The following is a 24,262-nucleotide window of genomic DNA, read 5'->3' as shown; positions in this document are numbered from 1 at the left end:
TTTTAAATCCTTTAATGTGAGCTCCCCTAGAGGTTACAGCAGCCAGAATGGTAAATTTACCACTTTGCATGTCTGACAGCATTAGAAAAGTTTTTGACAGACAACAGAGCTCCCACTCATAGGCTATGTTCACACAACGTTTTTTCAGCTCAGTTTAAAATGACATCCGTTATTTTGAGTCTAAAATAACAGACGTTATTTGGCTGTCTGGCCTCCCCTTAGTGCAATGACTGGTGTTTGTACATTATTCTAGTTTGGGGTTACTAATTCGCCTTTGGGTGTGGCTTAAAGGGATTGTCCAGCGAAAAACTTTTTCTTTCAAATGTACTGATATCAGAAAGTTATACAGATTTTTAATTTACTTCTATTAAAAAATCTCAATTCTTCCCATACTTATTAGCTACTGTATGTCATGCAGGAAATGTTGTTTTATTCTCAGTCTGACACAGTGCTCTCTACTGACATCTCTGGCCGAGACAGGAACTGCCCAGAGCAGGAGAGGTTTTCTATGGGGATTCATAGAAAACCGAGACAAAGTTCCTGTCTCGGCCAGAGATGTCAGCAGAGAGCACTGTGTCAGACTGAAAATAAAACAACATTTCCTGCATGACATACAGCAGGTAATAAGTATGGGAAGACTTGAGATTTTTTAATAGAAGTAAATTACAAATCTATAAAACTTTCTGATATCAGTTGATTTGAAAGAAAAAGTTTTTCGCTGGACAACCCCTTTAATTGAAAAGTCCATTGAATTTAACAGTAAAAACAGAGAAGGAACGGTGGAAAAAGAAAAACTGAGAAAAACAACTAATAAAAAACGTCCACTGTTTGCAAAACATATCCAAAAATAATGATCATGTTCATTATTTTGACGTCCGCGGCAAAAACATCCGTTATTCAATACATTGTGTGCATTGGACGTCTGTCTTCCAATGGACTTCAATGCATTGCCATTGCAGTCAGTTAAAACGCGGCAAAAACTTTTTTTCAAATATCAAAATCGACTGCCTTTTCTCTATTTTTGACGTTGTGTGAACATAGCCATGTAAAGATTTCTTACACATAAATAAACAGTATTGTTCACATATTAGGACACAACTTTAGACTTAAAGGGATACCTATCCAAACTTATATAGTTATACTTGTGGGACTTGTCAAGTTAAATAATTTTGCGAATACATTCACTAAGCAAACTTGTCTCCTCCTGGTATGCTGCTCTTCCTTTTCATTATTGACAATTGAATATATATATATATATATATATATATATATATATATTTTTTTTTTTTTTTTTTTTTAGTACCCCATAAGGATGATGTGAGATCAAAATTTAGTAAAAAGGAAAAACTAAAATTCTATGTATATATTCAAGCTCTTTACACTTAAAGATCTGCTCTGACTCCTCCCATTTCTGCTCATTTACTCTAAGATGATTTTGCACCCTGATTGGGGTCACCTGTGGTACAGTCAGCTGAATGGACAGGATTTGGGAGGACAAAGGATAGTGGGTATAACGTCTCACAGCTGACAATGTATATCAGAGCAACAGCCAAGCCATGAGGAGGAGAAAACCACCTGTAGAGCTCAGAGACAAGATTGTATGGAGGCACAGATTTGGAGAAGGGGACAAAACTATTTCTGCAAAACTGAACATTTTTAAGATCACAGTGGCCTCCATAATTCTTAAATGGAAGTTTGTAACATTTAGGACTCTTACTAGAGCTGACTGCCTAACCATACTAAGTAACTGGGGAAAAGGGGCATTGGTGATCAAGAGATGACCAAGGACCCAATGGTCACTTTGGACCCAAAGGATCCAAAGATCCTGTGTGCAGATGGAAGAATATTCCCAAAGGCTACTTATCACTTCACCTTCCACCAATCTGGGATTAATGGGAGGGTGCTCAGAAAGAAGCTGCTCCTTAATAATAGACATGGAAGCCACCTGGAGTTTTGAAGGAAGCTGAATGGAGCAAAGTACGGAGATATCCCTAATGATAACCTAATCCAGAAAGCTCTGGACCTCAGACTGGGCTGAAGCTTCAATTTCCAACATGATGCTGTCATTGACAAATACACAGCCGAGACAACACAGGAGCAGCTTAGGGACAACTCTGTGAATGTTCCTTAGTGGCCCAACCATAGTCCTGACTGAAACCCAAATATCTGACACTGATGGTCCCCATCAAACCTGACAGATCTCAAAAGGGTCTGCAGAGAGGATTGGCAGAAAATTCCCAAATCCAGGTGTAAACCTTGTGACCTCTTACATCAGTGTAATATTTTAGTTTTTCCTTTTTACTAAATTAGCAAAGTTATTTACCATACTGTTATCACTTTGTCACTATGGGATATTGAGAGCAAAATGGTTGGGGATTTTTTAATTTTGGGACACGGCCACAACGTAACAAAATGTAAAAGATTTCGCAAAATTTATATTGTATATAAGACTGTAAGGGCCCTATTACACAGGATGATGATTGAAAAAAAATAAAAATAAACTGTATACATTACCCCTCCATGGTCCCGGGTCCCCCAGAGCTGCTGCTGGAGCTTTAAAGCGGGTCTCTAAACTGACAGGCTGCTCAGCTAATCATTGGCGGTGTCAATCCCTGTCAGGGATTGGCTGAACAGCCTGTCAGTTCAGAGACCCGCTCTAACAGTGGCAGCTCCAGGAAGCAAGCAAAGGACAGAAGACCGGGGGTCATGGAGAGGTAATGTTTAAGGGCAAGGGCTGCACAGACATCGTTAATGATAAGGGATGGTCCGAACCTGCCGAGGTTCGGGTTCGTACGAACCCGGACTCTCGGCAATGATTCCCGCTGTCTTAAACCTCCGTGGAGAGGGTGAATAAAGCAGGAAGACCGCCTGGAAAACTGGGATACAGCCTATGGCTGTGGCTGTATCCCGGTTTTCCAGGCGGTCCTCCCGCTGTATCCAGCCTCTGCACGGAGGTTTAAGACAGCGGGAATCATTGCCCAGAGTCTGGGTTCATACGAACCCATCCTCGGCAGGTTCGGACCATCCCTACTAATGATGTCTGTGCAGCCCTTTCTATATAATTATCAAGACATGTAATAGGCTGGGTAAGTGAGCACCAATATAGCAGATGGGCGCCCACTTACAAGAGGCATTGGGCCATTTAATAGGGCAGTAAGATGGATTGATAAATCTTCACCATTGTTTAAAAAAATTGTAGAAAGGTTTGGGTATTCCTTACTGTAGGTAGGTAGAGAGGAGATAAAACAACTAAGCCTCCGGGCAATCTTTTACTTTAGCTTACAATAAATTACATTGATCTGCTAACAACCGACTACATGTATGTGATCTGTAAGGTGATTCACATAAATGTAGTCAATGGGTGATGCAATGTTGTAGGATACAATGTAGCCATGTGGGGGTGGCTGTACCCCCTGGAATGATTCAGGCTATGGCGGTTCCTTCAGATATTCCTAGGCTTAAAGGGGTTATCCAGCGTTAGAAAAACATGGCTACTTCCAGAGACAGCACCACTCTTGGCTTCAGTTTGGGTGTAGGTTTTGCAACTCGGATTGCAAGTGAACAGAGCTTAATTGGAAACCACAACTGAACTAAAGACAAAAGTTGTTTTGTCTCTGGAAGAAAGTGGCCATGTTTTTCTAATGCTGGATAACCCCTTTAATTAACATGAAGAGATTCCCAACTGTATATGATGAAGCTTAGAAAAATACATAGGGTGTTTTAGTGAATGCTATATCATAACTCACTGATTATAACTGTGGTGTACAGTATATTCCCCGGATTTGTTTTTTTTAGTGGCCCACGATCTAGAAAATCATAGTCTCCTGCTCTTTTCCATAGATAAAAGAAACATTATGGCAAAGCATACCATCCCGAAAGAGACCAAAAGTGTGTTCTTATAACCTCCACCAGATAAATGAAGGACCAGGTAACTTTTTATTATCAAACCTATTGGATAAGGCCATAATAGGACATATGGGCATCCTAGTGAGGAGGTCAGAACTCCCTCTACTCGGCCTCATGTATATTGAGTTATTATCACTCCTTTCTGCATTGAATAGGGGGCATTGAATTCTCTTGTATCTTTGTAAGCCTCTGACTTCATACAAAGGTATAAGCAGGCATCATTTTGGATTTGTATACAGTCACACATTCTATATAAAGATATTAGTCTTCCCTAGAGGCATCAAACACATGAAGGCTTTGTATGGACATTTCTGCCCCTATGGGAGATATTTGTGGTCAGGTATAGTACATAGTGAACACTGCGGGGGTCTACATATACAAATTGGATTCTGCTGTATTAATTGTCTTTGGCGATAAAGTAATAACACATAGTATAAAAGTACCGGAACATCATACGATTACCTGCAATTCCCTTCCATTGGTAATTGAACAGTTGCTTCATCTTCCAGCACAAGCATACTCTGTTCCTCCTAGACGGACACAAGGAAACAGCGTCAGGCAAAATAATCACTTATAAAAGTTATACTACTAAGCAATCCCAGAGAAGAATTTTACAGTGTTCTTCTAGAGTCTTTTATCAGTGTTAACCGGAATAACCGTAACTTCCTCATCACTTGGGAGCATGGGAAAGCCTTGTTGACTCTTTGCACTTAAAGAATCTCACACTAGGTTTATGCTGCATTAAATGGGGGCAGCATAAACTAGTAAAATATTACTTACATCATTTTGTGCATCTGTTCTCCTAATATGCAGGAGAATAAGATTCTTGCTGCCCCTGCCCACCAGCTGCTCATTGACAGGTGACTGCCTATACACAGCATGATAGATAACTGCCAATAAGCAGCTGATGGACAGAGTTTTCTGCTTCTTATGAATATCCAGGACTACTGGGCTCATGCACCTAATGGAGAGGACTACTTATTGTCCATGTTATTCAGGAGGATATCTCTGAATCAGATGCACAGAACAATGTAAGTGATACATCATTCTGTTCAGCTTCTCTCTCACTAGTTTGTGCTACCCTGAGATAGGACACCATAAACCTACTGACAGAGTCTCTTTAAGAATAAATGCATTTTTCTCTGCTATGAGTCACAGATGAAAGGTAGTATGTGAAAATCACTCTATCTAGGATTTACAGTATAAACAATATATAGTCAATACAGTGAGATAGCTCTGAACAGCAAAATAGGACTTTGTGCCTTTGCAGAGTTTGAATATAGAGTCAGTAATTTTTTAGGAATAATTTCTGTTCTATGCGCCCCTCTGGATTATTAACCAAAGGTTTATCAACCCACCATCTTACTACGAGAATGCATATAGCGTACATACCTCTATTTCTGCATCTTCCAATTTCTTTTTCTTACTTTCGGGCATTAAATCATCTAACCAACTCAATTCCCGTTTGGTAAAGAAAAAGTCCATCAGTTTCCTCACAAACACCAATGCCAAGACCTGATCAAGGAAGCAAATAAAGTCATGAAAGTCAAGAAAACTATGGATCAATAAGGGTATAGAGAAACACAATACATCATGTCATTAAATTTATTATGAATATATTTGAAGGGATTTTACAGGTTGTCAAAATTAATAGTTAACTCTTAGGATACCAGATTGGTAGGGCCCATTTCCCAGAACCCCACTGATCAGCTGATTGAGGGGTCATTTGGCTTCACTGTGCGCCACAACCCCTTCAACAGGCACTACCTTTGGATGTAGTCAACACAACTTCTCACCATCATAGGAAACACAATGGCTGCCCGGGATGCCTTGATGACCCACAGCAGTATGAGACAAGTCAGCTGCAACACGGTGAACAGGTGAACCTTGCGTAGGGGAACATGTCTCAGGTAGATGAAGTCTGGCTGATGTTTTGCTGGCATCCAGAACAACAAGATTCGATCAAAGAACTACAAAACAGAATTGGTTTAATTATTTCCATTATTCATCTATATCTATTGTTTCCCATAAACTACTGAACTGAACCAATGAGGATCAAGGTGGAATTTCTGAATTTTAGGGTTCCCCAATTTTCTAGAACACAAGGCAGACTGTCTAGATCAAAGGGAACAATACAATTAGCAGTTCTTAGATATGGATGTTTGGGTTTGCTGATCTATTTTCAATATTTTTGGTACGGTCTACAACATTAAAGTGTCAATGTCGTTTGGAAAATCTTTTGACATGTCATAGAGACATGTTAAAAGTTTTGATCAGTCCAGGTCTGAGTGTTCAGACCCGTACTAATTGAGAGAACGAGGCGGGAGAGGACACGATGCAGCGCAGTCCACTCCCGCTCTGTGTTAAAATTAGAAAGTAATCAGGCTCATAATGTAAGGCTGGGTTTACATATATAAGTTGGCGTCAGTTGCGTTTTTTCTCAAAAAACTGACCACAACTGATGTCACAACTGATGCCAAAAATGCATCAGTTGTCATCAGTTTTCCTATCCTTTTTTTCATTAAAAACCATCAGTTTCCATCAGTTGCCATGAGTTGCCATGAGTTGTCACACTTTGCTCTCATCAGTTGTCATTTTTTCCCCCCTATGTTTTTCTGTCATTTTCAATGGGATTTTAAGGTCCTCGCAGCGTGATGACAATACGCTGCGAGGACCTTGACAACTGATGAGCGCAAAGTGTGACAACTGATGGTATAGTGGCAGCCCCCCCAGACATCAGTGCACACAGGGGGGCTATATACTAATGGTGGGGAGCACACAGGGGGGCTATATACTAATGGTGGGAGCTCACATGGGGGGACTATCTACTACTGGGGGAGCCACAGGGGGCTATATACTACTGGGGAGCCACAGGGGGCTATTTACTACTGGGAGAGCCACAGGGGGGCTATATACTAATGGAGGGAGCTCACATGGGGGGGTTATCTACTACTGGGGAGCCACAGGGGGGCTATACACTACTGGGGAGCCACAGGGGGGCTATATACTACTGAGGGAGCCACAGGGGGGCTATATACTACTGGGGGAGCAACAGGGGGGCTATATACTACTGGAAGAGCAACAGGGGGGGCTATATGCAATGGGGGGCTATGGGGAGGGGGAGAGCACACAGGGGGAGATATATGTTTATTGTGCTGCTATTTGCCTCAACGCCGGATGCCATGAGCCGAACGGCATGCGTCCTGTCCGGCGAGGCATTCGGCGCTCCATTCACTTTAGTGGATGCGGCGCCGCACAGCCTTGCGGGCCGCACGGAAGGACGCTGCATGCTGCGTTCTCCTGTGCGGCCGGTCCGGCGGTGCGGCGTCAATATTTACACGCCGCATGCATTGAACGATCCCATTGAAAATAATGGGATCAGTTCAATAATGCGTTTCCCTCCGGTGCTTTTCTCATGCGCTGGAGGGAAACGCCGCCGTACCGCCGGACAAATGTAAACCCGGCCTAAGTCTATAGAGCCCAACTCTTTTTTTTCATACAAAGAGCGGGGAGAGGATGCGCTGCATCTTGTCCTCTCCCCGCTCGTTTTCCCGATCGGTGTGGGTCTGAACCCTCAGACCTGAACCCATCAAAACTTTTGACATGTCTCCATGACATTTCAAAAGTTTTTCCAACAGACAGTAACGCTTTAAGTATTCTAATCTTTTACAATACATAATGCAACATAGATGAGAGTCAAGGTAAAAAAAAAAACTAAAAAGGCAAAAAAATTCCAACAGGTCCTGTGAACTAAGAAGTTAATATCTATCCACTGGTTAGGAGATGACTACTACATTGGTTGGAGTCCAAATGGCTATTGAAACATTACTACCCACTGATGACTACAACAGGGATCAAGTATATGTGCTCTACTATATAAAGTAGGGTTTATTCGTATTACATTACCTGAATTCCCTTTAGTGACGAGGCACCCATATACAGAAAGACGCCATAAAGAACTGGCATAGGAATAAACTAAACCAAAAAAAGAGCAAAAAGTTTAATACTTTATGCATATAGTATATGGCACCATAGATAGATAGATAGATAGATAGATAGATAGATATGAGATAGATAGATAGATAGATAGATAGATAGATAGATAGATAGATAGATAGATAGATAGCTGGTGGAAGTGAGTGGCACTACAGGTCCCAACGAGGTGGGTGCCAGCTGATATGGTTCCGACCAGGAACTTCAATCAATAAAGTCAACGATGATCAGCGGCACACCAGTATCGTGAAAAAGTATGAAAATTTATTGTTCAAAAAATCAGAACATATTATGGATGCAGCACAGCAAAGCATGACGTTTCGGCGGGGTAACCGCCATTTTCATGTGCAACGTAGTGAACTCAATATCAGATTTAAATATCCACACATGGTGAGAACTGTCAAACGTGATAGGTGCTAGAATCTGTCAATCGTAGTAAGAGACCAATCGGTCCAAAGTGCTAATCAAGGAGATTCAGGTGAGTATAACTTGTGGCAAAGTGAAATATATTTACTAAAAATACATAGTGCAAAAGGTACTCAGTACAAAAATACAGATTTCACTTGAAATATAACATAACATATTATACGTATAATCCGTGGGTGAAACACACAGTGTCTGGGATTGTCTAGAGAGACGCCACATATACATTTGCCATGATGAAATAAATGGTAGTTGCTGAATATTCAAATAGCGGCATCAGGAGCAACAGCCCACTATCTTCATTATCAAGAATCTGCGTTTTTATTATACATGGAAATACCGGTGTGAATAGATGACTTGTATATTACAGCCGGACCACCCACTGGTAGGAGGCTCCACCTATCCTCTTCCCAAACAGGACGAGTCATCAGCGGGTAGGAAACCAGATCTCAACAGTCGCACGGGAACCGCACGAGATGTGTGAATCGGTTCCAATCCTCCATCCAACTTGTGAGTATTTGTCCAGCCGATAAGAATTAATGCAGAAGTGGTTGTAGTGGCGTAAGTCTCTCTCCCTCCCCAGTGTGTTCACTCCTGCGGTATGATTAATATCTGAAAAGATACAAAGAATTCGGTAAGTATACATAATTAATGTCGTTTGTTGTACAAATATATAATATAATAAAGTTCACTACATGTACCCATTCCATGAGTAAGAGTAAGATCCTGGATGAGATAGAAAAAGACTCTACCTGAACATCGATGTAGTAATTTTATACTCTACATTTAGACCCGCAGGTTGCAGAGTATTTAATTCATAAATCCAATACAATTCCTTCTTCATTAAGATTGTTTGTCTATCACCCCCTCGTCTCAGTGGTTCTACCCTATCCAGAGCCATGAATCTCAGATCCCTCTCTGTGTGTCCCTCCTCTGCGAAATGTTTGGACACTGGTAGATCAAATTTTTTCCATCTAATAGAATAGCGATGTTGGGCCAACCTTGTTTTTAAATCATATGTGGTTTCTCCCACGTATAATTTATTGCACGGGCAGGTCAGTAGGTAAACTACCCAATCAGATGTACATGTCAAAAATTGTTTGAGATGATATACTTTTTTGCTTATGGGATGTGTGAAAGTCTTCCCTTTGATCATGTGCTTGCAATTCACACAACCGAGGTACGGAAATGACCCTGTTCTTTTTGTTGTCAGGTAAGTTTGTCTGTCTGTTTGTCTTGTCTGTTTGTTGAGTTCTGTAGTGACCAGTCTATCTTTTAAATTTCTGCTCCGTCTGTAGGACATAAGTGGTGGGCGTGTCAATTCTGGAATGTTATGATGATTGCGAGCAACAATATTCCAGTGCTTCAATATGATGTTATTGATCTGCGGAGAAAAATCAGTGTATGTGGTTACAAAGGGAATTCTGTCAGTCTGTTTCTTAGGTTTCGTCACTAATAAGTCCTTGCGGTCTAACCTCAGTACCCTCTGTCTGCAGGATTCAACCACTTTTGGAGGGTACCCTCTCTCACAAAAGTTACTTCCCATATTGTTTAAGGCAGTGGTCAACAGACTGACAGAATTCCCTTTGTAACCACATACACTGATTTTTGTCCGCAGATCAATAACATCATATTGAAGCACTGGAATATTGTTGCTCGCAATCATCATAACATTCCAGAATTGACACGCCCACCACTTATGTCCTACAGACGGAGCAGAAATTTAAAAGATAGACTGGTCACTACAGAACTCAACAAACAGACCAAGGACAGACAAACTTACCTGACAACAAAAAGAACAGGGTCATTTCCGTGCCTCGGTTGTGTGAATTGCAAGCACATGATCAAAGGGAAGACTTTCACACATCCCATAAGCAAAAAAGTATATCATCTCAAACAATTTTTGACATGTACATCTGATTGGGTAGTTTACCTACTGACCTGCCCGTGCAATAAATTATACGTGGGAGAAACCACATATGATTTAAAAACAAGGTTGGCCCAACATCGCTATTCTATTAGACGGAAAAAATTAGATCTACCAGTGTCCAAACATTTAGCAGAGGAGGGACACACAGAGAGGGATCTGAGATTCATGGCTCTGGATAGGGTAGAACCAGAGACGAGGGGGTGATAGACAAACAATCTTAATGAAGAAGGAATTGTATTGGATTTATGAATTAAATACTCTGCAACCTGCGGGTCTAAATGTAGAGTATAAAATTACTACATCGATGTTCAGGTAGAGTCTTTTTCTATCTCATCCAGGATCTTACTCTTACTCATGGAATGGGTACATGTAGTGAACTTTATTATATTATATATTTGTACAACAAACGACATTAATTATGTATACTTACCGAATTCTTTGTATCTTTTCAGATGTTAATCATACCGCAGGAGTGAACACACTGGGGAGGGAGAGAGACTTACGCCACTACAACCACTTCTGCATTAATTCTTATCGGCTGGACAAATACTCACAAGTTGGATGGAGGATTGGAACCGATTCACACATCTCGTGCGGTTCCCGTGCGACTGTTGAGATCTGGTTTCCTACCCGCTGATGACTCGTCCTGTTTGGGAAGAGGATAGCTGGAGCCTCCTACCAGTGGGTGGTCCGGCTGTAATATACAAGTCATCTATTCACACCGGTATTTCCATGTATAATAAAAACGCAGATTCTTGATAATGAAGATAGTGGGCTGTTGCTCCTGATGCCGCTATTTAAATATTCAGCAACTACCATTTATTTCATCATGGCAAATGTATATGTGGCGTCTCTCTAGACAATCCCAGACACTGTGTGTTTCACCCACGGATTATACGTATAATATGTTATGTTATATTTCAAGTGAAATCTGTATTTTTGTACTGAGTACCTTTTGCACTATGTATTTTTAGTAAATATATTTCACTTTGCCACAAGTTATACTCACCTGAATCTCCTTGATTAGCACTTTGGACCAATTGGTCTCTTACTATGATTGACAGATTCTAGCACCTATCACGTTTGACAGTTCTCACCATGTGTGGATATTTAAATCTGATATTGAGTTCACTACGTTGCACTTGAAAATGGCGGTTACCCCGCCGAAACGTCGTGCTTTGCTGTGCTGCATCCATAATATGTTCTGATTTTTTGAACAATAAATTTTCATACTTTTTCACGATACTGGTGTGCCGCTGATCATCGTTGACTTTATAGATAAATAGATAGATAGATAGATAGATAGGAGAGAGAGAGATAGATAAATAAATAGATAGATAGATAGATAGATAGTTAGATAGATAGATAGATAGATAGATAGATAGATAGATAGATAGATAGATAGACAATAAAATGTATTCACACACCTGAAGAACCCTTGTCATAAAAACTGATGAGCCCATAAGAACAAAGATCATGAGTCCTGTGACCCTTTGTTCCCGGATTCCTAAAAATTTTGGCTGTTCTCCTGGAGCGGAACACTCAGATTCCAGTTTCAGACTGTTGACGTGTGTTATAGAAAGGACAGTGGCAGCGACGAACCAGGGTAATCCCATTATAGAGCACACACCGAGCATGACCCCAACCATGAGAAGGTCAAGATGGTACCCACAGGCTTTCTGCATTGAAAAAAAAAAAAAAAATATATATATATATATATATATATATATATATATATATATATGTATATATAAACCAATTAAAACCATGACAAAACCACGACTGCTTTTACACTCATGTGATCATATTTGTACCTTCAACTTGTGTTCTTTTCTATTAATAATGACTGCTGTAATTTGTTGGTCCATGAAGATCAAAATGGTGCAGAGTAGAGAAGGGATAACAGCAGCAAGCACGGTCCACCAAGGGTTTGGACCTAAGGGGTTAACAATCCAGCCTCGATCGTCTCTAGTGGGCTGCAAGAGACACCAAAGAAAACAACATTATTTCCCAGCGGTATAATTATAATAGACATTTATATAAGGACATTTTATGGACACTTGTATCTTCATGTTCCATTCATGTTCATGTAGCTGCTAGTCAACACAGTTTAAAGGGTAGGTTCACTTTCATAACCATAGCCATTTCATTGGTTAACTCCATCTGAAATTGAAATGTAATGCAACAATTTAACAATTTACCAAAAAGGTTACAAAGTGATGGTTGACCTTCTGGAAGTTTCTCCCTTCTTCCATACAAGATTTTTGGAGTTCAGCTTTGGGTTGTCACCACCTAAAGATCCCCATACAACCTATACTTTTAAACTCGGTATAAGGTGCATCAGGATCTCCCAACCGTCCACTAACATATGGAAAATCACAGCCCGGCCCTTTTGCTCTTGTAAAAATAAGCTGCAGTTGGAGCTGTCTGGCTATGGCTTACCCCTCCCCCCCTATAGAAAATGCAGAAAAGGTCTCCCGTGCCAAACGTTCCTGTGTATGAAGATAACAGACGAGATAACTAAAGGATGGACGATTATTCGGTTGTCAATTATTAAAGGTGTATGGACACTTTAATGCATCTCTCCCCTGATTACTTAAGTTTAGTGGGGCAGCAGATCTAGGAAGAGACATGATTGTTCCAAACTTCTTCCATCTAACAATGGAGGCCATTGTGCTCTTGTGACCCTCCAATGCAGCAACATTTTAATGTACCCCCACACAATCCTGTCTCTGAGCTCTACAGGCAGTTCTTTCCTCCTCATGTCTTGGTTTTTGCTCTGATATACATTATCAGCTGTGAGATCTTTTATACATAGGGTTATATTTCCTGAATCCAGTACAATCAGCTGAATTTACCAAAGGTGACTCCAAGGTACACAAAGATCACAAAGATGATCAAAGGAAATGGGAGGAGCCAAATCTATTAAGTGTCATAGCAAAGAGGCAGAATACTTATGTCTAGGTGAAAGTTTTAATTTTTCTTTTTAACTAAATGTGCACAATTTTCTAAAATTCCGTTTTCACATTTTCAGTTTGGGGCATTGAGCGCTAAATGATGAGAAGAAAGTAGATTTTTTTAAAATTATTAATTTAGCGCACAGCCGCAACATAACAAAATGTAAAAAAAACTAACAAAAAAAATCATCGCTGCTTAGAGATTGCGATTTCCCAATGTTGCCATTACTTATTTATTACGTTGGTAAAATGTGTTCTGCTTGATGAATGGTTCCCCGCAGGAGTTTTAAAAACAGATTATTATAAAATCAAATGGATGCAGAAATATATACAGTGACAGGTACTTTAATATATTCATATTCATGGTAATATAATACAAACACTGAAGGCAAAATCCATTTATATTCTAAAACGAATGTTTCTACCGAACCACCACCCCTGAGCTATACCTTTCCTGTAATAATCAGTCCTAATGGTCTGCAGTGTATTAAAGGGGTAGTCCAGTACACCATGGTTGCTCTCATTTAGGAGTGTGTCTTGTACAAAGTGAAAACCCTCAAAATATAGTAATGAAACTTTTTCAATAGCTTCCCATGCAATCCTTCACCACTTACTGCAGTGTTTGTTTTGTAGGGTAAAGGGGTACTCCAGCATTTAAAAACTTTTTATATAGTGCTGTGTTGTATAGAAAATAATAAAAAGGCTATTCTTACCTCTCTACACTCCCCTGGTGTCTTTCTGCGGTGACTCCAGGTTCCCCTATAAATGATTTTGCTGCCACTTCTGAGACAGACTTGTCTCAGCGGTGACAGCCTGCTCAGCTAATCACTAGCCACGGTACTGTCCTGTCAGTGACTGGCTAAGTAGGCCGAGGTAATGGAAGGTATTAGCAGCACTCATGGTCCCTTGTGTTTCCAATCACGGTAGGATGCCCGCTAGTTAACCCACAACCCTGGGTGGGAGTACGATATTGGTATGGAGAAAGTCCAACAGCATCCAGGAGGTTCTTTCCAAAAGGTTTATTGGACACCAAGTCTACATGGATATGACGTTTCGACCCCTACTGATCAAGTATGGCTGAGTGGGCTGTCACTGCTGAGTCTCGGAAGTGGTGGCGGAATCGTTCAGCAGGGGTCCCAGAGACACCACAGGAGTACATGGGGGGAGCGTGGAGAGGTAAGGATAGCATCTTCATTGATTACTATATAACTGCAGCAATATATAAGACGTTTTTAAACACTGGAGTACCCCTTTAAGATCTGCGGTTCAACTTCAGAATGCTGATCGCACATGCTTAGTTGCAGCATTATAATTGTAAGAGGTTGTGAAGTGAGGGGGCACAATATTGGGTGCAGAAGAGACTGGAGACCTTGGGGGAAATAATCAAAAACTGTCTAAAGGAAAAGCTGACAGCAACCAATCACAGCACAGCTCTCATTTTTCAGGAACAGAATTCAAAATGAAAGCTGCACTGTGATTGGTTGCGATGGGCAGTTTTTCTTTTAGATAATTTTGATAAATGAGATCAAAGGAAGGTTCATGTGAGGGTCCATGTGAGAATGGCTGTACCTGGTATTGAATAATCCCCTTTGAGGTGAACGGAGTTGAGCATGAGCTCTAGTAGCAGGCACAGCAACAATTGTATGGATGCCCCTTTGCAGGGTATGTTCAGTGAAGGGTCCATGGGGGTCTCTCTGTGTGCGCATTGGTTAAAGAGAACGTTTCACCCCGGCACCATGGGCAGAGCCTGCCCGACCCCCCCCCCCCCCCAGTAGACCCCCAATGATTATTGATTGATCCCAAATTAGCCGATGAAACTAACGGTTTTGACTCTAAATTGCTCTTTTCTGTTACCTTGAAATCACTGGGAACCTGAAGCTTCGGAGATGGAATTCCTATAGCGTAATCTATCAGGACCATTATCATTATGGTAAGGAACACAGCAAAGTCACTGATAATGGAACGGACCTATAGATAAAGCGAAAGGAGTCAGATATGAATCTGTAGCCCCATGAGTCCCATAATGAAATGTGATAAATCATGCATAAAAATTATTCAATTTAAAGGGGTTTTCCAATGTAAAAATCCAGTGGAAAGAGGATAAGTATGAGATCACAGGGGGTCCGACCTCTGTGCCCCTGGGGATCTCTCTATCGACGACCCAATTCCTTTGTTAGGAATTGAGCTGTGGGTCGATATGTGACCTGCGCTCCATGTATTTTCTATGGAACAGCCGTCCCTCTCAAATGTGTCCATAGAGAGGGAACGGAGCCGTGGGTCACACCGACAGTTAGATCCCTGGGTGGTGCGTAGGTTGGGCCCCTAGCAATCTCATATCTGTCCCCTATCCTGTGGATAGGGAAAAGTATTTTTAAATTGGAAAACCCCTTTAGGCTATGTTCCCACACAGTATTTTGCAACCAAAATTGAAAAAACAGAAAGGCTATGTTCACACACTGTTGAAATTTAGTGGATGGCTGTCGTTTAATGGCAAATAATTGCCATTTTTCCATAATTTGAAATAACCGACGTTATTTGCCGTTTAAGGATGGCCATTCACTAAATTTCAACAGTGTGTGAACATTGCCTGTGTTTTCAGTCCACTCCTGGTTTTGCTTGCACAATGTTGACCAAAATACTGAGCAAAAATACTGTGTGGGAACATAGCCTTAATAAAATATTTCACTAACGTGAGGACAGTGAGGTACAACATGTGATAGGTAACATATAGGGGGAGATTTATCAAACATGGTGTAAAGTAAAACTGGCTCAGTTGCCCCTAGCAACCAATCAGATTCCACTTTTCATACATTATAGACTCTTTGAAAAATGAAAGGTGGAATCTGATTGGTTGCTAGGGGCAACTGAGCCAGTTTCACTTTACACCATGTTTGATAAATCTCCCCCATAGTCTGTACCTTTGTAGGAAAATATCGGCTGGTTTTGAATTGTTTCAGGGTTGACGAAAGTGTAACAGTAGCGAAGAATAAGATGATTGACCAGAACAGAACATCGGGTACGTATGGGCCTTCATGTCCACAGGCTCTGCCCACAAAATCTCCCTTATATTCATGGCATTCCTGTCAAAATAGAGTGGGTATTAGTAACTTGTCTCATGCAGAGTATACACATACATACATCTGACACATATAGGGTTACACTTGGATCTTAAGGCTCCCATTAGATAAAAGCGAATTAGAGCAAACTCAGGTTAATCCAAACCCGAGTGTTCGGCATTTGATTACCAGTGGATTAAGAAGTTTGATGCAGCCCTAGGGAGTCCATGTTTTCCAGGCAGCTTTAGGGCCACCATTAATCAAATACTGAGAGTATAGGTTCATACAAGTGCAAGCATGCTCAAGGTTTACTTAGCTCTAAGCAGTGGCGTCGCTAGGCAGTTTTATTCGGGGCTCATGCCCCGAATAAAATGCCTGCTGCCCCGGATCTCTTCTGCCCCGCTCTTGCGAGCCAGATGCGGCTCTTTTGATGGCCGCATCTGGCTCGCAGATTGCCGCTGCTGCTGTCCTCCTTACCTACTGGCCGCCCGCAGCGCCCGGACACGCTCCTCCATCCAATCAGCGGAAACCGGGAGTGTGGGGCCGCTGCGGTGGGCCGTGGTGCACGCATCCAATTAACGCGTGCGCCACGGCCCACCGCAGCGGCCCCACGCTCCCGCTCTGAGCTGATTGAGTTGTAGGAGCACCTCCGGCCGCTACGGTGGGTGAGGCGGACAGCAGCAGCCGCGATCTAGAAGGAGGTGAGCAGGCACGGGGGGAGAGAAACGGGCGAGAAGCACAGGGGGAGAGAAGCAAGGGGGGAGAGAAAGAGGGGAGAAAAGCATGGGGGAGAGAAACGGGAGAAAAGCATGGGGGAGAGAAACAGGGGAGAAAGCATGGGGGAGAGAAATGGGAGAAAAGCATGGGGGAGAGAAACAGGGGAGAAAAGCATGGAGGAGAGAAACAGGGGAGAAAAGCATGGAGGAGAGAAACAGGGGAGAAAAGCATGGGGGAGAGAAACAGGGGAGAAAAGCATGGGGGAGAGAAACAGGGGAGAAAAGCATGGGGGAGAGAAAGAGGGGAGAAAAGCATGGAGGAGAGAAACAGGGGAGAAAAGCATGGGGGAGAGAAAGAGGGGAGAGAAACAGGGGATAAAGCATGGGGGAGAGAAACAGGGGAGAAAAGCATGGGGGAGAGAAACGGGAGAAAAGCATGGGGGAGAGAAACAGGGGAGAAAAGCATGGGGGAGAGAAAGAGGGGAGAAAGCATGGAGGAGAGAAACAGGGGAGAAAAGCATGGGGGAGAGAAAGAGGGGAGAGAAACAGGGGATAAAGCATGGGGGAGAGAAACAGGGGAGAAAAGCATGGGGGAGAGAAACAGAGGAGAGTAACAGGGGAGAAAGCATGGGGGAGAGAAACAGGGGAGAAAAGCATGGGGGAGAGAAACAGGAGAAAGCATGGGGGAGAGAAACAGGGGAGAAAGCATGGGGGAGAGAAACAGGGGAGAAAGCATGGGGGAGAGAAACAGGGGAGGAAAGCATGGGGGAGAGAAACAGGGGAGAAAAGCATGGGGGAGAGAAACAGGGGAGAAAAGCATGGGGGAGAGAAACAGGGGAGAAAGGATGGGGGAGAGAAACAGGGGAGAAAAGCATGAGGGAGAGAAACAGGGGAGAAAGCATGGGGGAGAGAAAAACGGGGGAGAGAAACAGGGGAGAAAAGCATGGGGGAGAGAAAAATGGGGGAGAGAAACAGGGGAGAAAAGCATGGAGGAGAGAAATGGGAGAAAGCAACAGAGGAGAGAAACAGGGGAGAAAAGCATGGAGGAGAGAAACAGGGGAGAAAGCATGGGGGAGAGAAAGAGGGGAGAAAAGCATGGAGAGAAACAGGGGAGAAAAGCATGGGGGAGAGAAACAGGGGAGAGAAATGGGGGAGAGAAACTCAGAGGGCCCGGGCCCCGGATGTTTTAAGACCCTAGCAACGCCCCTGGCTCTAAGGCTGGGTTCACACTACGTTTTTGCAATCCGTCTTTTTCAGCCGCGTTTTTTTTGTGTTTTTTTTTAAATGGATGGAAAAAACGGATGCACACACACGTTTTGATTCATTTTTCCATTAAAAAAAAAACGGATCAAAATGGATCCATTTTTTTTAAGGGACACAAAAATGAGGTCGACTACGTTTTTGTGTACGTTAAAAAAAACTGATCGGTTTTGATCTATTTTTTAATAACTCACATGCATCCATTTTTTCCATCCGTTTTTCATCTGCTTTGCAAAAAAAACAGATGGAAAAAAAAAAAACGGATGAAAAAAACGGATGCAAAAACATAGTGTGAACCCAGCTTAATTCCCATACGTTTTCAATTATTTTCCATTTTACTGTCAATATTTTAAAATAAAACTTAAATCTTGCATTTTCCTTTTAGTAACATTTAGTAACATTTCCTATTCATGCCAATGGGACAGGTCCTGTCTATTGTTGTCTATGTCCATGGGGTTTGCAGTAAAGCAAATTGCTATATGTTGTTAAAACAGATGGTGGTCCCCATAATATTGTAATAAATAAATTTTGAAAAAAAATAACAAGAAATATTAGCACAGATGTAAACCTAGCCATAGAGTATGATGTGAACAGGTATATGTGTTAACTACAATGTGGCTACAACAAGGTCATAAGATAACTATGCATCCACACATGACCCCCCATCATGAGACTCTTCCTTCATTATTGTACATCCAAAACAAGACTCAGATTTCCAAAATTTACACATACAGCTAAAACGATATGCTCGATATGCTACGATTACACAGGAAGAGGAGCTTATGATAAGCTTAGGAACTGAAAATAAAAAAAAATTGTTATATCTCAATAAATATCCTGAACAGCTGGAGAATAAAAAATATTTTAGAGGAAATATGAGCTTTTGGAAACATTTTAGAGTAGTCTGACGGCGCCATCTGTCACGCATCAACAGAAATCCTCTTTGTTCTATGATGTTTTTATGTTGATTTTGTTAAAAAAAAGAAAAAGGAGAAAACACAACAAAACATATTTTATTAGCGTGGTTTTAGGTTTATCTAAAAACAGCCATAAAATGTGATGTATGAGATAGTGGCGGATTTTATTCCTATTTAAATCACAGTTTTAGTTGACATAAAGAAGCTCATGCGGGCGCCACACAAGACGCTAAGCTTATTGGCTTTGACCCCAGAGAGAATTTTTACATAAACAACAACATCTCTTTAGAGATCACTAGAAACATGAGATTTTAAATGCAGGATTGGTGGGTGAAAGGCAATTCACACTCGGTCTTCCTTGTTTTAATTTACAATTTACAATTTTTACAATGTGTAAATTTTTAAAGGAACAAAATCTATTAAATAGTAAAATTGAATAAATTATCATTGGATAAGGATGAAGGTAAAGATTAAAGGAGAAGTCTAGCATTTTTTTAATTTAAAAATCCAGCAGGGGCGGGGGAGCAGGGGCGGGGGAACATCATAAGGAACAACTACTTACTTCTCCCTCTCCCTGTGCTCGAAGGTACGGGATCCCCGCCGGGAGGGAAATTCCCCCCGAGTTGTGATGATGTCACGACCTGGGGGAAAATGCCTGACCCGGCTAATAGACAGCCCGCTTCAGACACTGACTAGCTGAGAGAGCTGTCAATCAACTGGATAATGACGTCGGCTGAGAAGAAGATCCAAGAGTCCGGTGGGGGTCCCACATCGGTAATCCAGTGCTGGACAGGCACAGGGACAGGTGAGTAGTGGTTGTTATTATGTTCCCCCCCCCTGCCCCTGCCTTTTCCAAAAATAAATGGATCCCCAGACTAAAGGGGTTGGTTTTTTTTTATTTTATTTCTGGACTGCCATTAAAGATGTCCCAAGGTGCCCCAGGGTTCTCGCCCTAAGTCACTTCTCCTATATCTGCCTGTGACAGGATGTCAGGCAGGGTTTACTTCCCATGGGTGGAATGGAGGTTCTCAACAACCTTTAGCGGTTGCTGTCATGAAAAAAACATTTCTGATATGTCACAGAGACATATCAAAAGTTATTTTCGGACGGGTTCTAAAGGACTTCAATTAAAGCCTGCTACCTCTTGACAAGGCACTATATGCGGAAACATGTTGAGGGTGGGTGGTAGGGCGAGTGAATATTTTTAATATAGAGCATTGAGATGTGATATTTAGGTACGAGATTGGATTGCAGTTAACTTATCCCAAAGACACGTATACTGATAGATTACTATGGCGGCCAGTTGATACTCACTTCTCCAATATCAGTTGACCTGTCCATCTCTCTGCCCATATTTTAAGTGTGTAGTTTTGTCAAGTTATGTTTTAATAACTTTATAGGGTGTTGGCAAATTTAGAGTTTTATTGTGGCCACTTAGGTGGTGTTAGTTTTGTACTCTCCTGACTCTGTGAGTGGAGAGGAGCGTGCATCTCTCCCCACTCATTCTACTGAGCACATGAAACCCCAACTGGTTTTGCCATTAATATTAAAGCGAATGTAGCATCAGTACATTCGCTATAAGTTTTGCATATGGATAGAACGGCTCCATTGAGTCTAATGGAGCCATGTCATAGAGGGGCGAGAATTTCTTCCCACTGGGGGCAGACCGGCCCCCCTCCAGTGCTTCACCCCCAGCCGGTGCCCGGGAATAGAACATCGCCATACTGATGTACTGATGCTACACAGTTGCACAAGTGCCTCATTGCATTTCTGGTACCTGCACAGGCTTTAGGAGACCAGAACATTGGGGGAAATTTATCAAAGGGAGTAAAATTTAGACTGGTGCAAACTGCCCACAGCAACCAATCACAGCTCTCTTTCCTTTGACCAGAGCTGGAAGCTGAGCTATGATTGGTTGCTGTGGGCAGTTTGCACCAGTCTAAATTTTACACCCTTTGATATATCTCCCCCATTGTGTTTTCATATTGATATGCTTCCTATAGTTGGACACTTGACCTGGCAATTGAAATTCAACATGCCTGATCCATCTACGCTTCAACATCATCTTTCGAGAAAAAATCAGGAGGACCCTATTTATATTAATTTTCTCTAATGAGTTTGGCTGCCTTCTTTTGTTATAAATTATGATACATAACTTACACTAACGGTCAGGTTACTCCATGCTATCTCTGATGTGGTTATATTTGCTTTATCCCAATATTTCAGAGTTTCATTACTAGGGTTATTGGGCTCCGCACAACTGCACCTAAAAAAAGACACAAGACAAGAGACAAGATCTTTGGGAGATAGTTTGACTAAGGGCGCAGAGGTAAAATGCTAACACTTTCATCTATCTGAATTGATTTGCTCAAGCTAAAAACCCTCCAATGTAAGAAAACACTAACATACTGCGCTCAACAGAACTAGTATTAATTTGCTGCATGGTGACATATGTTCTGTTTGCTTTATTTTGGATTTTCTTTACTCCGGGGCTATTAATTAATCCCATATAGTATCAGCCGACCTTGTAATCACCCAACATATTTCTCAAAGCAAATAATGAACTAGTAATAAGAGCATTTCTAATTATCAAAACTGTAGAAAAAAAATCTGAATGAGTTTACATTGGAAACATTTACTAAAGTCTGAATTGAAAACCTGCACACTAGATATATATATTTCACTATTTTATATATATATATATATATATATATATATATATATATAATATATTAATGAGGTTCATTCCTATGCGTCAACTACCACTGATTTGCCAGGAAAAGCCGAGACCAAGCAAGAATTTTACATGTATGGTTGTCAATGGATGTTACTGCTAAGACTTATGGGGAGGCGTCCATGCTATGAACCCTGGCCTGTGGCATTCCCATCATACCTAGATAGCTAAAGGAGAAAAGGGGTGCACATTGTTTTATTTTGACTGGTGGATATGTGCCGTGCCCATACATTGCCCATACTGTACATTGTGCCAATATTACCTTGCTGGGTAGGGCCACCTTAAAGGGAACCTGTCACCCCCCATGCCGGGGTGAAGGCTGCCCAACATCCCGCTAGAGCCCCAGATACTTACCCCATCTCGCTAAGTCCCAGTCCTAAAGACGGTCCCAGGATGGAGATATCCCCGTCTGAAGTCGGGTGTGCGCTGCTGAGATGAGTCTGACGCCCATAGAGAATGACGGCTTCAGATGGGGATATCTCCATCCCGGGACTGGCTCCAGGAACGGGACTTGGCAAGATGTGGTAAGTATCTGGGGCTCTAGCGGGGGGTCCGGCCGCTTTCACCCCGGCACGGGGGGTGACAGGTCCCTTTAAGGCTAATGAATCTGCTAGTTTAGTTAGTTGCCATTTAATTAGTATAAGACAAGTTGCCACAACCCCACCCCTACATATTTAAAGGATAAAGGTTGTTTAATAGAGGAGGGTCTCCTGTTTGGGACTTGCCTTTCTCAACAACAGTAGAGAGTGTCTTGACAGGTTGCTACCAACTGAATGACTAACAAAAATTATTGAAGTTTTGGTGGCATTTTTTCTTTTTTTTTTTCCATTTCAGACTGTAATAAATCTATCCCATGTCAATGCCATCTATTAAATGTAGTGAGAATGGGCCAGTGATTTAGGGAGTATGTACTATGACACTGGCTGACATTCTAATGCTACAGACCTCTAAACCTCTCCCTCCCTCTGGAATTCAGAACTTAGAGGAAAATGAGACTGTACTTACGAATACTGTGTTAGAAGTTCCAAATTATTATTCATGTTGATTGGATGTTTCTCACCTAGTTGAAACAGCTTTTCTAAGGCCTCGTAAATGAAAATGATGCAGATGAGAGCCGCAAACGCTTCCTCAGTAAACCGTGTAATGTAACACACCAGGGAACTTGCATCAGTGGCCACCAGGACAATACAATTAAAAGCCGTCCAGAGACCTATGCTTGCTCTCAGCGAGAGGTACGACAGCCCGTATTCCCTATGGGAGAAAAGAAACTGGAGTAAGAAACTAAGTAAAGAAAGTAAAATAGAAGATAGATAGATAGATAGATAGATAGATAGATAGATAGATAGATAGATAGATAGATAGATAGATAGGAGATAGATAGAAGATAGATAGGAGATAGTTAGATAGATAGATAGATAGATAGATAGATAGATAGATAGATAGGAGATAGATAGATAGATAGAGTAAAGAAACTCTGCGGCACACTTGTAGTGAAAAAAACGTGCAATACGTGGATTTATTCCATCAAGCAATGTACAGCAACAGCATAAGTGATACACGACGTTTCGGCGTCTCCTACGCCATTTTCAAGTGACACTTTTTTTCACTACATTTTTTTTCACTACATTTTTCACTACAAGTGTGCCGCAGAGTTTCTTTACTCTATGTGAACTGAGCCTTGGTCTGGGACCCGTCTGCAGGCACCTGCTCGCTGCTCGTTGGAGTGCTGCATATATCAACTACATAGATAGATAGATAGATAGATAGATAGATAGATAGATAGATAGATAGATAGGAGATAGATAGATAGATAGATAGATAGATAGATAGATAGATAGGAGATAGATAGATAGGTAGATAGATAGATAGATAGATAGATAGATAGATAGATAGATAGATAGGAGATAGATAGATAGATAGATAGATAGATAGATAGATAGATAGATAGGAGATAGATAGATAGATAGATAGATAGATAGGAGATAGATAGATAGGAGATAGATGATAGATAGATAGATAGATAGATAGATAGATAGATAGATAGATAGATAGATAGATAGGAGATAGATAGGAGATAGATAGATAGGAGATAGATAGTAGATAGATAGATAGATAGATAGATAGATAGATAGATAGATAGATAGGAGATAGATAGATAGATAGATAAATAGATAGATAGGAGATAGATGATAGACGTTTCGACCTCACTCTGAGGTCTTTTTCAATCAGTGCTTGAAAAAGACCTCAGAGTGAGGGCACAATAAACCACTAAAGTTTTTTCCACTACTTTGGAGGGCTGCAGTGTTTCTAATATTAGATAGATAGATAGATAGATAGATAGATTACAGTTGTTATACTAGTAAACTGCTT

General features: G+C 41.4%; 1 protein-coding gene across 3 annotated transcripts in view; it reads right to left on the bottom strand.

Moving 5' to 3' along the window:
- Nucleotides 1-24,262, bottom strand: part of SLC4A10 (solute carrier family 4 member 10) — a 194,080-nt gene that overhangs the window by 10,222 nt on the left and 159,596 nt on the right. For all 3 annotated transcript variants that reach the window (XM_069982813.1, XM_069982814.1, XM_069982815.1), the window contains exons 14-23: nt 22,898-23,143; nt 21,319-21,424; nt 16,128-16,289; nt 15,064-15,177; nt 12,067-12,228; nt 11,680-11,931; nt 7,813-7,881; nt 5,703-5,876; nt 5,299-5,421; nt 4,369-4,436 (exon numbers count right to left, since the gene is read on the bottom strand). In XM_069982813.1, coding sequence (XP_069838914.1) covers nt 4,369-4,436; nt 5,299-5,421; nt 5,703-5,876; nt 7,813-7,881; nt 11,680-11,931; nt 12,067-12,228; nt 15,064-15,177; nt 16,128-16,289; nt 21,319-21,424; nt 22,898-23,143 — 1,476 coding nt within the window. The remainder of the gene's footprint in view (nt 1-4,368; nt 4,437-5,298; nt 5,422-5,702; nt 5,877-7,812; nt 7,882-11,679; nt 11,932-12,066; nt 12,229-15,063; nt 15,178-16,127; nt 16,290-21,318; nt 21,425-22,897; nt 23,144-24,262) is intronic.

Source organism: Dendropsophus ebraccatus, chromosome 9, assembly GCF_027789765.1.
Source record: "Dendropsophus ebraccatus isolate aDenEbr1 chromosome 9, aDenEbr1.pat, whole genome shotgun sequence".
Classification (NCBI taxonomy): Eukaryota; Metazoa; Chordata; class Amphibia; order Anura; family Hylidae; genus Dendropsophus; species Dendropsophus ebraccatus.
The sequence above is the reverse complement of the archived record's forward strand: the minus strand, read 5'-3'. Positions and strand labels throughout refer to the sequence as shown.